This window comes from Martes martes (assembly GCF_963455335.1).
Source record: "Martes martes genome assembly, chromosome: 1".
NCBI classification, from domain to species: domain Eukaryota; kingdom Metazoa; phylum Chordata; class Mammalia; order Carnivora; family Mustelidae; genus Martes; species Martes martes.
Window position 1 is genome coordinate 211,562,164 of NC_137888.1, and position 14,222 is coordinate 211,576,385.

General features: G+C 57.7%; 2 protein-coding genes across 4 annotated transcripts in view; one reads left to right on the forward strand and one right to left on the reverse strand.

Moving 5' to 3' along the window:
* Positions 1-2,205, forward strand: part of ARHGEF18 (Rho/Rac guanine nucleotide exchange factor 18) — a 65,147-nt gene extending 62,942 nt beyond the window's left edge. For all 3 annotated transcript variants that reach the window (XM_080824379.1, XM_080824380.1, XM_080824381.1), the window contains one exon: positions 58-2,205. In XM_080824379.1, coding sequence (XP_080680505.1) covers positions 58-206 — 149 coding nt within the window. In that variant the 3' untranslated portion in view covers positions 207-2,205. The remainder of the gene's footprint in view (positions 1-57) is intronic.
* A 1,601-nt stretch (positions 2,206-3,806) lies between these two features.
* Positions 3,807-10,266, reverse strand: PEX11G (peroxisomal biogenesis factor 11 gamma). The gene is made up of 5 exons (XM_080825004.1): positions 10,181-10,266; positions 8,684-8,872; positions 6,922-7,100; positions 5,045-5,107; positions 3,807-4,496 (listed from the first exon to the last, which is right to left on the reverse strand). The coding sequence occupies exons 1-5, from the start codon at positions 10,238-10,240 to the stop codon at positions 4,262-4,264; spliced, it is 726 nt and encodes a 241-aa protein (XP_080681130.1). The 5' UTR covers positions 10,241-10,266; the 3' UTR covers positions 3,807-4,261.
* Between the last annotated feature and the right edge of the window lie 3,956 nt (positions 10,267-14,222).

Here is a 14,222-nt window from a genome sequence, read left to right on the forward strand (position 1 = left end):
AGGGCCAGTGCGACGCCTGGCAGCTGCTGACAACCACCACTCCCCCCTCTCTTCCAGAACCCTGCTGCCCGGCCCCGGCCGACGTCCCTCCTGAGTGCCTCTCCCTCAAGCCTGGGGGCACCCCCGTGCCCCCCTCCCCCTTGCCACTGCCCACCACGCCACTCGACAAAGAGGACAGCAGCAAGGAAGACGTCATCTTCTTCTAGAGGGGGTGTGGCTCGAGGTGCAGACCCCTCCCTGTCCTGCTATCTGGGGGACAGCCCAGTCGTCCCTCTCCTCTTCCCGAGCAAACCACCACCAACGGCCGCCTGGCTTGGGTCAGGGTCAAGGTCAGGGCCAGGGCTGGCCCATTGTCTCGAGGCTCTTTCTGTAGGTTTAGCAGTGGTGCCTGGGTAACTTTCTAAGCCTCTTCTTTTTAACACAAAAAGGAAAGTTTTTAATCGAAGGTTGAACCAGAGCTAACCCAAGGAGCTGTGTGTAGTCACAGCTCCCCTGTTGGGGAGGGAGAGATCGACTCCACGCCATTTGTTCCAAGGTAGTGACGAACAGTGGTGACTCCGCAAGATGCCTGATGACAGGCCAGACCCCAGTCTGAGGGGGGGGTGGGGGCACCAGGAATGTATCATTAGGTTCCCAGAAGGGGCTGGGTGCCGTCAGCGAGCCCCACCTCCGAAGCTGAGACTCGACTGTGTTCCTGGTGAACCTCAAGGCCAGGGCGTGAGCTCAGACGGGTGGGGGGTGGCGCACAGCCCCCCCCCCCCCCCGGGGACAGTAGGCCACAGGGCAGGGCGTATGAAGAGGATGGCCAATGGCTCAGGAGACAGGCTCTAGAGGTTCTGAAAGGGACAGACCAGAACTCATTTTAATTTGACAGAGGTTTTTAAAACCTGCTGTTGCCAAACTTGGTGCTTTTCAAAGGCACCTCAGCATGGAGCCCTGCTTCTGGGGGGCTCAAGGGCACCAGCCGTTCTCCGAGCGCTCAGCCTGTCTGGAAAAGCCCAACTGAGAGCATTAGCCGGGGCCGCTCGCTCCTGAGGGTCCCAGCTCAAGGCAGAGGGTCCTCTGCCCCCGTGAGATGGGCGGGGTCTTCCTGCGGCTGCTGGGAGGAAGGTGCCAGGGCAGGTGTGCTGCCGTGACGGACAGGTGCTGGTGCAAGGAATAGAGCGGTGGGACCGCCACGTCCTGCTGGACAAGGGCAAAATGTTAGAGGGGTCACACGGCCTGGAGACCACAGATGGGTGGATGGCTCTGGGCGCCTTGTGGCCAGTGAGTTCTGCTAGCCTGTTGTCACCTCCCACTGGAGGACGAGGGCCACCCGTCGTGCTGGATGTCCAGGAATGTTCTGGGGCTGGCCAGTGGGTCAGACACACACTTCAGCTGTGGAGGAACTCAAGCTTAGGCGCAGGGTGGTGGGTGAGGATACGCCAGCCTTTGCTCCCCAAGTTCCCCCCCCCCCGAGTCCAGAGCCCTGTCCCTCCCAAAGCGGCATCCGGAGGACTGGGACCCCAGCTGACCGGTTCTGAACCTCTCCCAGGCACAGTGAGGGGTGTGCCAAGCCCAGCCTCTCTCAGAATCTCTGCACGCTCCCTCCCCTCCCCCGCCTTCCACTGTCCTTGGGGCCTGCAGCATCTGCGCGTCCTCGGCGAGCAAGGACAGGCGTCCTCCCTCGTCCGAGCTCATCCGTGCCATGTCTGTGATCAGTGTTGGTGTACTGAGACGTCCCCGAGCACTTTAGCAACGTTGACTTTTAAGTTTCTGTCCTCTTGTGAAGAAAACATTCCCGGGCCCTCGTGCTGGGTGATTTCACTGCCACGTGCCCCTGGCCGCCTGCTCTGGTCTGACCCTCCGAGACACGACGATTCCTCAGCCGGTGACAAGTCCAAGAACTCTCGGCTCGGCCACGTGGCAGGAACTGGGGTGTCCCGCCACGGGGCCACTCGGCGTGTCAGTGTCGGTGGTGGTCTGTCTCTCGTCCGGGCGAGGTCCCTCCTGGGGAGAGCCCGATTTTACTTGTACGGTTGGTGGTTGAGCAGATCTTTATTTCCATGGAACCCGTGCACGTCCTCGTTCATTGTGACCATAATCTTAGTCCACCCGACAGTTACTTTAACGATGATTGCAGCATTTCCTCACCACGGGGTCTTTGAGACCCGCCCTAGAACTGAAGACCTGATTCCAGCAATAAAGGTGTCGAAGATGAGCCAACGGGAGCGTTCGGGGTTTTGTCGAAGGGGGCTCGGGGTTTTGTCGTAGGAGCCTCGGCCCAAAGGTCAGTGCTAGAAGGGGCGCCCCTCACACCCTCTGCTGCAGGACGACCTTGAGGAAGCCTGGACCCCATGCCCAGGGCCCCACACGCTCCCCCCAGGAAGCTCCAGACAAAGACTGCATCCAGGCATTGAGAGGCAGAGGCAGTGGGGACGCCTGGGGCCCCCCAGGAGCAGCCCTCCAGACAAGGCTGAGGGAGGGGTGGGGATGTGGCCAGGTCCTCCCCGCTCAGGCGGGGTCCCCGTGCTCTTGGGATGTCAGCCTCCTAGACAAGGAGCTGTCACCCCAAGCAGGGCCATCCCCAAGGCCCATCTGCCTCTCTGTGCCCAAAGGAGCTGAGTTGGTGACAGCAAGTGCTCCCTGGGGCCTGGGAGAACGCCTGTAGGTCCCGCTCCCAGGAACTGGGTGGTCTTGCCACCCCACCCCACCCCCCGCGAGAGGCTGAAGTTGCCAGGCAGGGAAGGGCCCTGGGCGGGGGGTGTGGCCACACTACAAAGGGTGCTTCCCGGCTGCCCAGCCCCGGCATCTGGCTCTGCCCAGGCCCATGGGGACACCAGCCTGCTGAGCCAGACAAGCTGCCTGTGTGTGGTGCCCCCCCAAACAGCGCTCTGAGTGCCTTACAGGCAGGGAAATGGGTGCTCCTGGAACTCCCCCCAATCCCCCCAGGGCCCAGAGTGCTGGGAAGGGGGCCTCTGCTAAGGGCCAAGGCGAGCACGTCTCCCCTTTGCGAGAGGAGAGGGGGAGAATGACCGAGCCTGGCCCCTCCCCTCGCCCAGGGCCAGGTGGGCGGGTCAACTGCGCCCAGCGTTAACCCGGAGGGGCCTCCATCCCAGGTCTTCCCACCCACGTAGCTTCCTTGTAGGACGAGACATGGGGCGGGTGTCCTACGAAGTCTCGGGGGCTGCAGGCCCATTTTTGTTGGCTGCGGGATGTAAGGGAGAGCCTGATCCCCTCTGCTTTCCGGCCAGGACTCAGAGGTGGAGGATCCGAGGACACATCAAGAGGGGCAGGGGCGGGCTGGCCACCGTCTGCAGGCGCCTGCCTGAGGCCACACACACGGGGGGGCCTCTCCTGTGCCGGCTAGAGACATCCCGACCCACCCCAATGCCCATGAGGTGGGAGGTGGGAGATGGGAGCCTGCGAGGCCTGGCCGCAGACAAGTCCATAAAGCACTCAGAGGGGCGCTGGGCCCGAGCTGTGGCTGGGCGCGAGATGCTTCGGCAGCAGCAAGCACCCTGGAGCTGCCCAGGGGACAAGACACAGGCATGGCGTGGCGGAGGGTGGCTTCTGTGGCCCCTGTGCCCCAGACGGGAGAGCTGCTCGCCTTGGCCAAAGGCTGCTCAGGGGCGGCGGGCTGTGCTCGCAGAGTCAGAGAGGACCCACCGGCCCAAGCATGTTCCAGAAGGTGGGCCGGGGAGGTGTGGTTTCCAGGCATCACCCACACCCCCCTCCCCCCACAATGCACAAGGCTGCCGCCGCCCGGGAGGAACAGGGTGTGTGAGCGAGAGGGCCTGCAGTGATTTAGAAAAAACCTCTCACGCTTGGGCCTGGCACCAACACGCTATTTAATCAATCATCATCTCGACCTTCCCAAGGCCCGCGTGGCACCCGCCATCCCGACTCCCCGGCTCGCCTTTATTGGAATGCACGACATGGACCGAGCGAGGCGCTGCGAGGCCCCCGGCACCCTTTTCTGCATGTAACGCCTGGGGACCCCTCCTCTGGCCCTGAGAAAAGCCTCCCACGTGGAGCCCCAGCCTGGTTGGAAAGGCCCTGGCTCTTGGACCCCGGAAGACCTCACCCCTGCCCCCATCCTGCCCCAGCATGGGCGTGCGCCCAAGGTGGCCCCATGTGTCCTCTGGGTGACACTCCCTACACCTGTCATTGACTCGCTCAGTTAGATCCAGCTCCCCCCTCCCCGCCACCCCAAGTGATTTCTGCCTCGCGGGAGGGGCTCCAGTGGGGTTCTGGCTGCAGCCACGCCTCCCAGGCCACATCAGGGGGCGGTGGCCTCGCCCTGGCCACTGGCCCGGACAGCCTGGTACATGCTGAGGAGGGAGGAGATGGTCCCAAGGAGCCCCACGAGCCACGGGGGGAAGCGGCCGGCCCACAGGACGCCCGGAGGCAGCCAGTGCACAGCGTTGGCCAGATCGGCCGCATTGCTCAGGAGGGTCAGCACCTCCGACTGGACCTGGGCCTCCATGGCCCTCCTCTTGCTCCGCGGCAGCCGGCTGTGGGAGCAAAGAGAAGCGGCTGGGGACGACCCACGCACACCCAGGCTCACCCGAACAGCAGGGAGAGGTGACAGCAGAGTGAGTGAGAACTGGGGGGGCTGAGTCCCTGTCGCACCCCCCAGAAGGAGTCCCCACCGTGAACAGGGCACAGACTAGCAGGGGAAGTCTCAAGCCCACACCACAGTCCTCTGGGCCCTGGAGACAGGCCGGGAGCTGGCTGGTGGGCACGGCGTTGCCCCACATTCCTTCCCGGGCTGCAACAGGGACAGTGACCTCAAGAAACCTGTTTCTGACCACCGGCCCTGCATGGGGGCGCGGCCAAGAGGGCTCAGCCACGTCCTGCCGACAGGACTCAAGCCAGCCTCAGTTTCCCCATCTGGGCCAGCCCCTGGAGCTGCTGTAAGGCCCCCGTGCAGGCCCGCACAGGGGCGAGGCTGAAAACTGGTGGCAGCTCAAGGCACCTCCCTGGCTGGGGAAACCCACCAGGGTCCCCAACTTGCGAGAGGAAGTCGGCCTTTCTCCAAGGTGAAACCGCGGGGTCGTACCTGGTGAAGGCCACCGCGGGGCCCCTCAGCCTCCATCTCAGCATCAGGACCATCCTCAAGGACCTGCAGCAGGCAAGGAAAGCGGGGTGGGGGCGCAGGGGTTAGCTCCCCCAGTGCCAGCCCCAGGGGAGGCCACCACCCGCCACAATGGCCACATGTGGCTCCAGCCGCCCTGCACCCTCCCAGAGCTCCAGACCCACCTGGGCCTCAGAAGCTCCCGGCGACTCCTAATTCAGGCCCTGACCTGCCTGCCCTGTCCACACAAGATCTGGAAGCATCTAATGCTTCTGATGCTGGAGCCAGCCACGTGTCCCTGTCCACGCGGCCTGTCCCCCAAGAGCATGGGACCCAAGTCAGGCCCTGCAGTGAGGTAAGTGGGTCTGCATCGGGACCCCCTGGAAGACCGGGGCAAAACACCAACTCCTGCGCCTCCAGACTCGCCAAATCCAAACCTCTCGCCACCTAGGCCTCTGCATTGCTGCAACCCCCCTGCTGACTCTGAGGCACTTGGGGTCCTACAGACACCTGGTCGGGACCCCCACGCTTGCACACCCCAGATAAAAGAGAAATGATGGGCAAAGTATAAGCTCTAAAAATGAAGAGACCGAGCGCAGACGATCTGAGGCCGATGCCGCCACTCTGCGATCCCACAGCAGCGGAAATGTCTCATTCCACACCTGTCCAGGCCCCCAGGACGTGCCACCCAGTGAATCCTGATGTAAACCACGGTCTTGGGGTGCCCGTGACTTGTCGACGTGGCTTCATCAGCTGCTGGGGGAGTTTGATAATGGAGGGGCTGTGGGGCGGGTGGGGAACCTGCGAAAGCTCTTTTTCTTTCGGTTCAATTGCACTGGGAAGCTAAAACTCTAAAAATGAAAGTCTATTTTTAAAAATTAATGGATCCGGAACACCCGGCCGGCTCAGTTGGTGGAGCCTGCCACGATCGATCTCAGGGTTGTGAGCTCGACCCCCACATTGGGTGTAGAGATGACTTTAAAAAGTTTTTTTTTAATTTTTTTAAAAACAAATTAATGGGACCAAGTGTGCTCTAAAACAGGAACGCAAAGCCTCTCAGGGCCAGAGGTCCCAGGCACTGTGAGGAGGGGCCGGAAGCCAGCCCTCTGGGAGCTGTATGGAGACTGGGGATCTCTGCATTGGACTGTGGATGGTTTGAACCTTCCACTCTTGGGTTTGTTCTCATGTTCCAGACCATCGATGATAACAGTATAATTAGGGGATGTGTTCCTGGGGAAAACAAGGGGTTTGGAATGTCAGTGTCTGGGGGAGAAAAACGGCAGCTGATGTGGGCCCCGCCCCCACCTCTCCGGGAGAGGCCCGCCTGTGCCTTCGGATCAGGGAGCTCAGAACAATCCCACTGAGCACCTGTACGGAGAGGAAAATGTTCGGAAGGAAACCCTTATTTGAAAGTTCTAGAAAGTTCTAGTGTGGGTTTCAGAAGCACATAGCCAGTCAGGAAACTCCTGGCTGTTCTCTTTGGGGATGTTTCCCGACAACCGCACAACTCCGAGGTTGAGACACCCCGGGGAAAGGCGGTCCCACCGACTCCTTCTGTCCCCAGTCTGGAGTTCTTTCTGCGTCCTGGGTCCAGTGGGCACAACCACGCCCTCCAAAGATGTCCACATCCTAATACTCCCAGGCCCTGTGAGCGTGCTCTCTGACAAGGCACAAATGACTCTGCAGACGGGCGAGGATATGGGGTCCTCACAGGGCCCTCAGGAAGGGGGAGGCAGCAGGGTCGGAGCCGAAGATGTGCCCAAGCGAGCGGTCTGTCGGGATGTGCTCTGGAGACGGAGAGAGAGGGCCGGATCCAGGGAGGTGCCCCTTATAGCCGGCTGGAGGGCATTAGAGCCACATACCTGGCAATGCCCAGGAGCAGGGAGAGGCCCCAGAAGGCTGTGCTCAGTGTCCACCACCGGGCAGAGTCCACGCGGAGGATCTTGGCATCAGCAGCCCAGGCGATGTGCTCACAGGGGTAGTAGAGCTGGTCGGCCAGGTTGCCGAGGACCGACACGCAGCGGACAAAGATGTCCTCCTCCTGCAGGACCGGGGGTGGGGGGCACGGGCCTGGAGTCAGACCTAGCCAGACCCATCTTAGGGACCCAGACCAAGCCCAAGAGCAGTCACAGGGCAGCGTCGAGGCCCAGCAGGCCGGCCCACGGCTGGCCACCGCGGGCAAGAAAGGCCTCATTCCTGCTTCTGAGCTGTGGTCGTCATGGCCCAGTGGAGCAGCAGCGGTCAACTTGGCTGCACAGGGGATGCCCCGGAGAGCCTCAAAACCTCGCCTGAGCCCCCAGGGATTCTGCCTTGCTAGATCCAGCCTAGGCCCTGGCACTAGAAAGTCTTTTAAGTTCCCAGAAGAGTCCCGAGTAGAACAACTTTGAGAGGCGCTGCATCGGGGCCTTCCCACCCTGCAGCCTTCCAGTCCCGCCCACAGCTCTCCCGGCACAGGGCTCTGGGCGGGGCGGACAGGGGACGTGACACTCAGTGACGACAGTAAGTGGGCACTAGGCCGTAAGTCCTGGGTCAGCTCCCCAAACCAGACAGGGCTCACCAGCCCCTAAGTACCTCTTCCCCTGCAGTGGCCAGCCATGGACCAGGCTGCTGGGCCTGGACGTTGCCTTGTGACTGCCATCAGGCTTGGTCTTGGTCTGGGCATCAAAACAGGAGGAAAGTCCAGAAAGTGCCTGAGATGGAGGTGACTGGGCCATGGGCGTTGGAGAGGAACGAGGGTGTGCGCATCTGAACATGGGAGTGGCTCAGAGAGGGGATGGTGGGGCAGGGGGGTGGGGGGGGTGGGGGGGGCGGAGACAGGTAGGGCAACCCAGAGAGGGGCATAACTTGGCCAGGCTGGCCCAGGGCAGCTTCTGGACCCATCCCCTGGGGAAACGTCCCCTGCTGTAACAGCAAAATCAACATGTCCGTTGGCGGGGGATTGATTAAAAAAATCTCCGTCCAGCTCTATAGCAGAGCACAGTGTGGCTCTGTTTGGAAGCCTGGGCATCCTTGGAAGGAAGAAGCTCTGTTTGGACCCATAAGGAGCGACCTCCAAGCTGTGCAGTTTAAGAGAAAAAAGCAAGTGGCCGAACAGTGCACACAGCATACGACTAATTACATGAACAAGGTGATTTGCCTGTGCACGGACAGGACACCTCATGAAGGAATCAGAAAGAGCAGACAATAGTAGCTGCCTCGGAGAAGGAAAACCGAGGGCGGGGGGATCAGGAAGGAGGGAGGCTTTTTAATCACATAGCCTTTTGGAACATATGAACGGATAAGCTATTTTTTCATTTAAATTCAAATGAGAAGGGCGCCTGGGTGGCTCAGTGGGTTAAGCCTCTGCCTTCGGCTCAGGTCATGATCTCAAGGTCCTGGGATCGAGCCCCGCATCGGGCTCTCTGCTCAGCAGGGAGCCTGCTTCCCGCCCCCCCACCCTTGCCTGTCTCTGCCTACGTGTGATCTCTGTCTGTCAAATAAATAAATTAAATCTTTTAAAAATAAATAAATAAGTTCAAATGAGAACAACTGATCATCTCACAAAAGCAAGTAAAATTTTGGCCTCTTAGACAAGTCCATAAAACACCGGTTGCCCAGAGTCTCGGGCCCCACACACCCTGTTACCTCTGCCCCCAGGCCATACTGCTTCGTGTAGATAAACATGGCCACATCGTCAAAGAGTCGCAGGACGGTCCTACAGTGGCTGAGCTGGGAGGACAGGGTCAGCAGGCGCGTCCCCACTTCCGACCTGGCTGGATATCGTTCCACCAGAACCCCGCCAACCAGCTGGCAGCAGTACCCCAGTGTTCGGATCTGTGGGAAACCAGAAGCAGTCAGCAGGGCCCTGCTCCTGGGCTGAGCTGGATGGGGCCCCACATGGCTGTGGGTCCCATGGGATCAAGTTGGGGGCGGGGGGGGGTCGTGTGGACTAGATCAACAAACTTCCAATAAAAGCTGCAAGTTTTAAGAGGTCCTTGCAGGTGGGACAAATGAAAAAACGTAACCTCATTGTCCCAAAGTCACTGCAGAGACCCTAAGGCAGTGCTGGTTCGTGTCACGGAGGGGCACACCCTTTAGAGACAGATGTCACAAGAAAATGCAACCATTCTGCACCTCGTGGGTCTTCCTTTCCCCAGCAGACCGGAGAATGAGGCGCGTGTGCATATTTGCATCTGCCCAGCTGGACCAATGTCAGTAGCTGGGCTGGGGAGCGAAGCGGTGGGGCCTCAGCCCAGTGAGCCAAAGGGAAATCTGCTCGAGTTACTTCAGTGAGAAGGAATCCACTCCGTGGGTAACTTGGGGCATGGGGAACTGGGTCAGCTTCACCACCCGCACAGCTTTATTTCATCTGCTTTCCAAAAATTGCTTTTTCCTGCTAATACATTACTCTCGCTTACAATTTTTCAGTCCCTTTGTAACAGCAAAACTCTGCATTTTAAATGTGCAGCGTGGGAGTTTATTAAAACCTGAATGCGCCGTCACAGGGGATTTGCATGGGACCTAACTGCCCACCACTGGTACGTTTCCTGGTACAACCTAGATGCTGGCCTGTAAGAGAGAAAACCTCGTGTAGGAACAAGCTGAGTGTCCGCCTTCAAGGGCCTTCCAGCCATACGGGAAAACCCTAAACATCTTAAATCCCGGATGAGATTGTTAGGGACAACCCAGGGACCAACTAGGGCAGCCTAGTCAGATCCTAAATGTTCAAACAGGGATTTGGTGGCCTGTAAATGTCCAGCCAGGCGGAGCTGGAGCAACCTAAATGTCCAGTTACAGGGGATTCGGTCGCAACCTCAATGCCCAGCGGCAGAGGGAGCGCTGCCACACCCTGCGTCCTCACGTGAGACGGCCTGGGACAACCCAGTGACCGCCTTCAGTGGTCGGGTCGGATCCCAAATATCCGAACTTGCGGATTTGGCTGGTATTGAGAATACCCCACTATGATGAGTCAGCAGGAACAACCTGCTTGTCCACCGCTAGGGGACAGGGTCGGAGCCCCGCCGGGAGGGCGCCTCGGCGACGGGGGATCCTGAGCGCCCCGCCCCGCTCCGGCCTCAGTTTCCAGTCACTGAGCTCCGGCCCTGATCCGGGACCTCCGGCCGCGCTCCGCCCCAGCCTCACCAGGCGGTCCCGACCCCTGTACGACTCCAGCGCCGCCGCCAGGCCGCTCAGCGCCGCCATGGCAACTCCGCCGTGACGCCACCGTGGCGGCGTCGGCGCGCGGCGTCGGGGGGCGGGGCAAGGCGCTAGGCCCCGCCCCCCCCGGAACGCTCTGCGCAGGCGCGACCGCGACCCTTTGTCCCCAGACGTTCTCTTTGTCTGCTGCAGGGAGCCGGACGGGTTTGCGGGGTGGTGGCGGCCACGTGTGCACCCAGACGGCCCTGGGAGCCCGCTGCCTTCTGCCCCGCGACGACTCGTCTTTTCACAGTTAACCACCTACCCACAAAAGTAATATCCAAGCGAAAGCACCAACCCGTTTGCTCTGGTTCAAGGGATTTTTCTTTTTTCTTTTTTTCTTTTTTTAAGATTTTATTTATTTATTTGACAGGCAGAGATTACAAGTAGGCAGAGAGGCAGGCAGAGAGAAAGGAGGAAGCAGGCTCCCTGCCGAGCAGAGAGCCCGATGCGGGGCTCGATTCCAGGACCCTGGCTGGGATCATGACCTGAGCCGAAGGCAGAGGCTTTAACCCACTGAGCCACCCAGGCGCCCTCAAGGGATTTTTCTTTTTAATTTCTGCGCTTCCCCCTTTCTGCGTTGTCTGCTGCTCTATAGGGAGCATGTACAGCTGGTGTAAATTCATGAAAGACATTCTGAGAATGTTAAGGAAACTCCTACACTCGTTCTAGAAGAGGCGGGATTCTGATAACCAGTTGCTACAAGAGGGTAACTGCGTGGCTGGGAAGAGGATATTAAATCGTTCACCTCTGTACCCCATCGTGGCTCCCTGCCCCCCATATAGGTGTGCATCACTGCATGATTTTCAGGTGCACAGCATCAAGGTTTGACCCAGACACCATGAAATGATTACAATAAGTTGAGTTAGCAACCATCATCTGGACTAATTTTCGTAGCTTTTGAATTTTGTTTTCAAAAAGTTAACATGACCCGTTTGCCTTTTTTTTTTTTTTAATTGTGATAACATTCACATAAGAGTCACCGTTTTTAGACATACAATGAAGTGGTATTTGCAACACCCACAGGCACAAATATCACCCCTTTTTAGCTTCAAAACATTTTCATCGTCCTCAGAGGAGACCCCATAATTCTGGCCAGCTGTTAATCTATTCCTCCTTACCCAGCCCCCAACCCTCACTGTCTGGTTTGTCTCGGTGGCTTTACCCATTCTGGATATTTCATATAAATAGAATAATGTGGTGTGTGATCATTCATGTTTGGCTTCTTTCACTTAGCATCACGTTTCCGGTGATTCATCCACGTTGTAGCTTATATCAATACTCCATTCCTTAGGACGCCTGGGTGGCTCAGCCGGGTGCCTTCGGCTCAGGTCATGATCCCTGTGTCCCGGGATCAAGTCCCACATCAGGCTCCTTGCTTGGCAGGGAGCCTGCTTCTCCCTCTGCCTGTGCCTGCCACTCTGCCTGCCTGTGCTCTCTCTTCCTTACAAATAAATAAATAAATAATCTTTAAAAAACAAAACAAAACAAAACAAAACACTCCATTCCCTTTGTGACTGCGTAATATTCCCTTGAATGGATCTGCTGCATTTCGTTTATCCATTCAGCCATTGCTGGACCATTGGATGGTTGCCACACTTCGGCGACTGAATAATGCTGCTATGAGCCTGGGTGTGCATGTATCTACCTGCTCGAGTCCCTGCCTTCATTCCCAGGAGTGGAATGGCTGGTTCATAGGGTAGCTCTGTGTTTGACTTTCTGAGGAACCACCAGCCTCTTTTCCACATTGGCTGCACTGCTTGACTTTCCCACCGGCAATGCCCGACATTCTCCACATTCCTGCCAACACTTTTATTTTGCTTCATTACTACTATTCTTGCCCTGTTATTATAGCCATCCTGCTGGGTGGGACACCGTATCTCTCACTATAGGTTTGTTTTATATTTCCCTAATGATTCATGATGTTGACTGGCTGCCTTTTGCAAAATATTTCTCCTTGATTTCAACTTCTATGACCCTTTCTGCCTCATTCCCTTATTTCCAACCACACTGCCTTCCTCCTGGTCCTTGAAATTATAGTAAGTACACTTCTTCCCCAGGGCCTTTGCACTGGCTGTGCCCTCTGCCTCCAGATTCCCACATGGTTCCCTCCCTCACCTCCTCCTCATGTTTACTTGGACATTGTCTTTTCATTGGACCTCCCCATCACCCCCTCCTGGGCACTTCCTAACCTACATTTCCTGCTGCCTTTTTTCCTCCTAAGCTTAGAATACTCTCTAACATAACTATATTGCTTCTTTATCTAGCTGCCTAGTTATTTGTCTCTCTAAAGAACGTGGGGACTTTGATTTGTCTTGGTCATAGTTATATCCCCACAGCCTGGCACAAAACAGTTTCTCAGTAAGTGCCATAGACTTCCGGGCTCAGCTGTCCGTCCAAAGCTCTGTGCTCACACTCCATCCACACGATCCTGGGAAATCTCATCTCCTCCCACGACTTCCCTGGCCCCCTCTTCACTGACCTCTCCCTCATGCCCCTTTAACCCTGACCTGACTCCTGCTCCCACCTGCCGCCTGGACACTTTCCCTGCACATCCCACCAACCCCATCCCCACACTCAACATGTCCCAGCATCCGCCGAGACATCTTGCTCTCCCGTGTCCCCATCTCCAGGCTGCCCCTCCAGTCCCAGACCTGGACATCATGCTCACCTCTTTCTCTCCACACACACCCCTCCCACATCCCAATGTCACTGGAATCCGTCCACTTCCTCCTGGCCCACAGCCCCCCCCATAGGCAGCCCCCCTCCTCTCTCCAAGCCCTGGACCCCCAGACCCGCCTCCCCCAGGTCTGTCTTCCCTACAGCATCTCAAGATGGGGAGTCAAGAGACTCTTTAACCCCCACATCTGACCACAGCCCTCCTTGCTTAAGACTTGGGCACAGGCATCTGTGTGCCCCACCCCCCAGCTAGGGAAGCTGTTCCTGCAGCAGAAAAAAAAATCCGCGCCAAGCCCAAGGCCTGCAGAGGGAAGAGGGTTTGGGGCTGTAGCGCACACTGCTGCCCGACTGGCCAGATCCCTTCTCTTGAGCCCCTGCTGTCCCTGACAGCTTCATCATCGCACAGTACATTTTCTGAGTGACTGCTGAGAGCCAGGCCCTGTGCCAGGCATCAAGCAGAGAGCAGTGAGTCTTACAAGCCCGGCCAAGCCCTCCCAGCGTCCTCCGCCATCTGGTTAGGGCCAAGCTTGACCTTTGAGAGAGAGACAGGAGCTAGCAGCTCCACAGCTGGCCTGGTTGTTGCGAGGAGCTGGCCTGGTTGTCCCAGCTAAGCCCTGGTGTTCTCCTGTGGGACATAAATAATTTTTGCAAAATGCCAACAATGGACAAGGCCGCTCTGTGACCGTGGCGGAACGAGACAAAACAAGCTCGCATCACGTCTGAATGCAGGCAAAAACATGAGCATTGTCCAAACCACAGCGGCAAACCAGACATCCCCTCGTCCTGGATAGTCTGAGTGACTACTGATCCTTTACCAATGACAGCTTTATTCTTGCTTCATTCCTTAGACTTTCTGATAAAAACTAAGGCCCTCAATAAGAGAATTACCTCTCTCCCTCTGCTTCCCGACGGCATCCAGGATCCACCTCCTGGTCCTTCTTTTCCCAGCAGGCAGAAGGACAAGGCTGAAATGTGTCCTCACAACAACCTGGCTGGGCCAAAGCCCTCAGTTGGGCTCCAGGCAGGAGAGCCAGTGACAGGACCTCAACCTGGTGGACAAAACGACAATTTGCTCGAATTTAATGAGAAGAAACCCACTTAGTTAAATAAGCCCTGGAGAGGTATTAGCTAACGTTACAACGACAGTTGAATTGCACTATAAATGTATCAAATCAATGTGCTGTGCATCTCAGACATAGACAATCTTCTGTGTTAATTATATCCCAATAAGGAAAAGAGAGAAAAAGGAGGGAGGAAGAAAGGAAAGAAGGAAGGAAGGAAAGGGGATGGGAGGGGAGAGGAAGGAGGG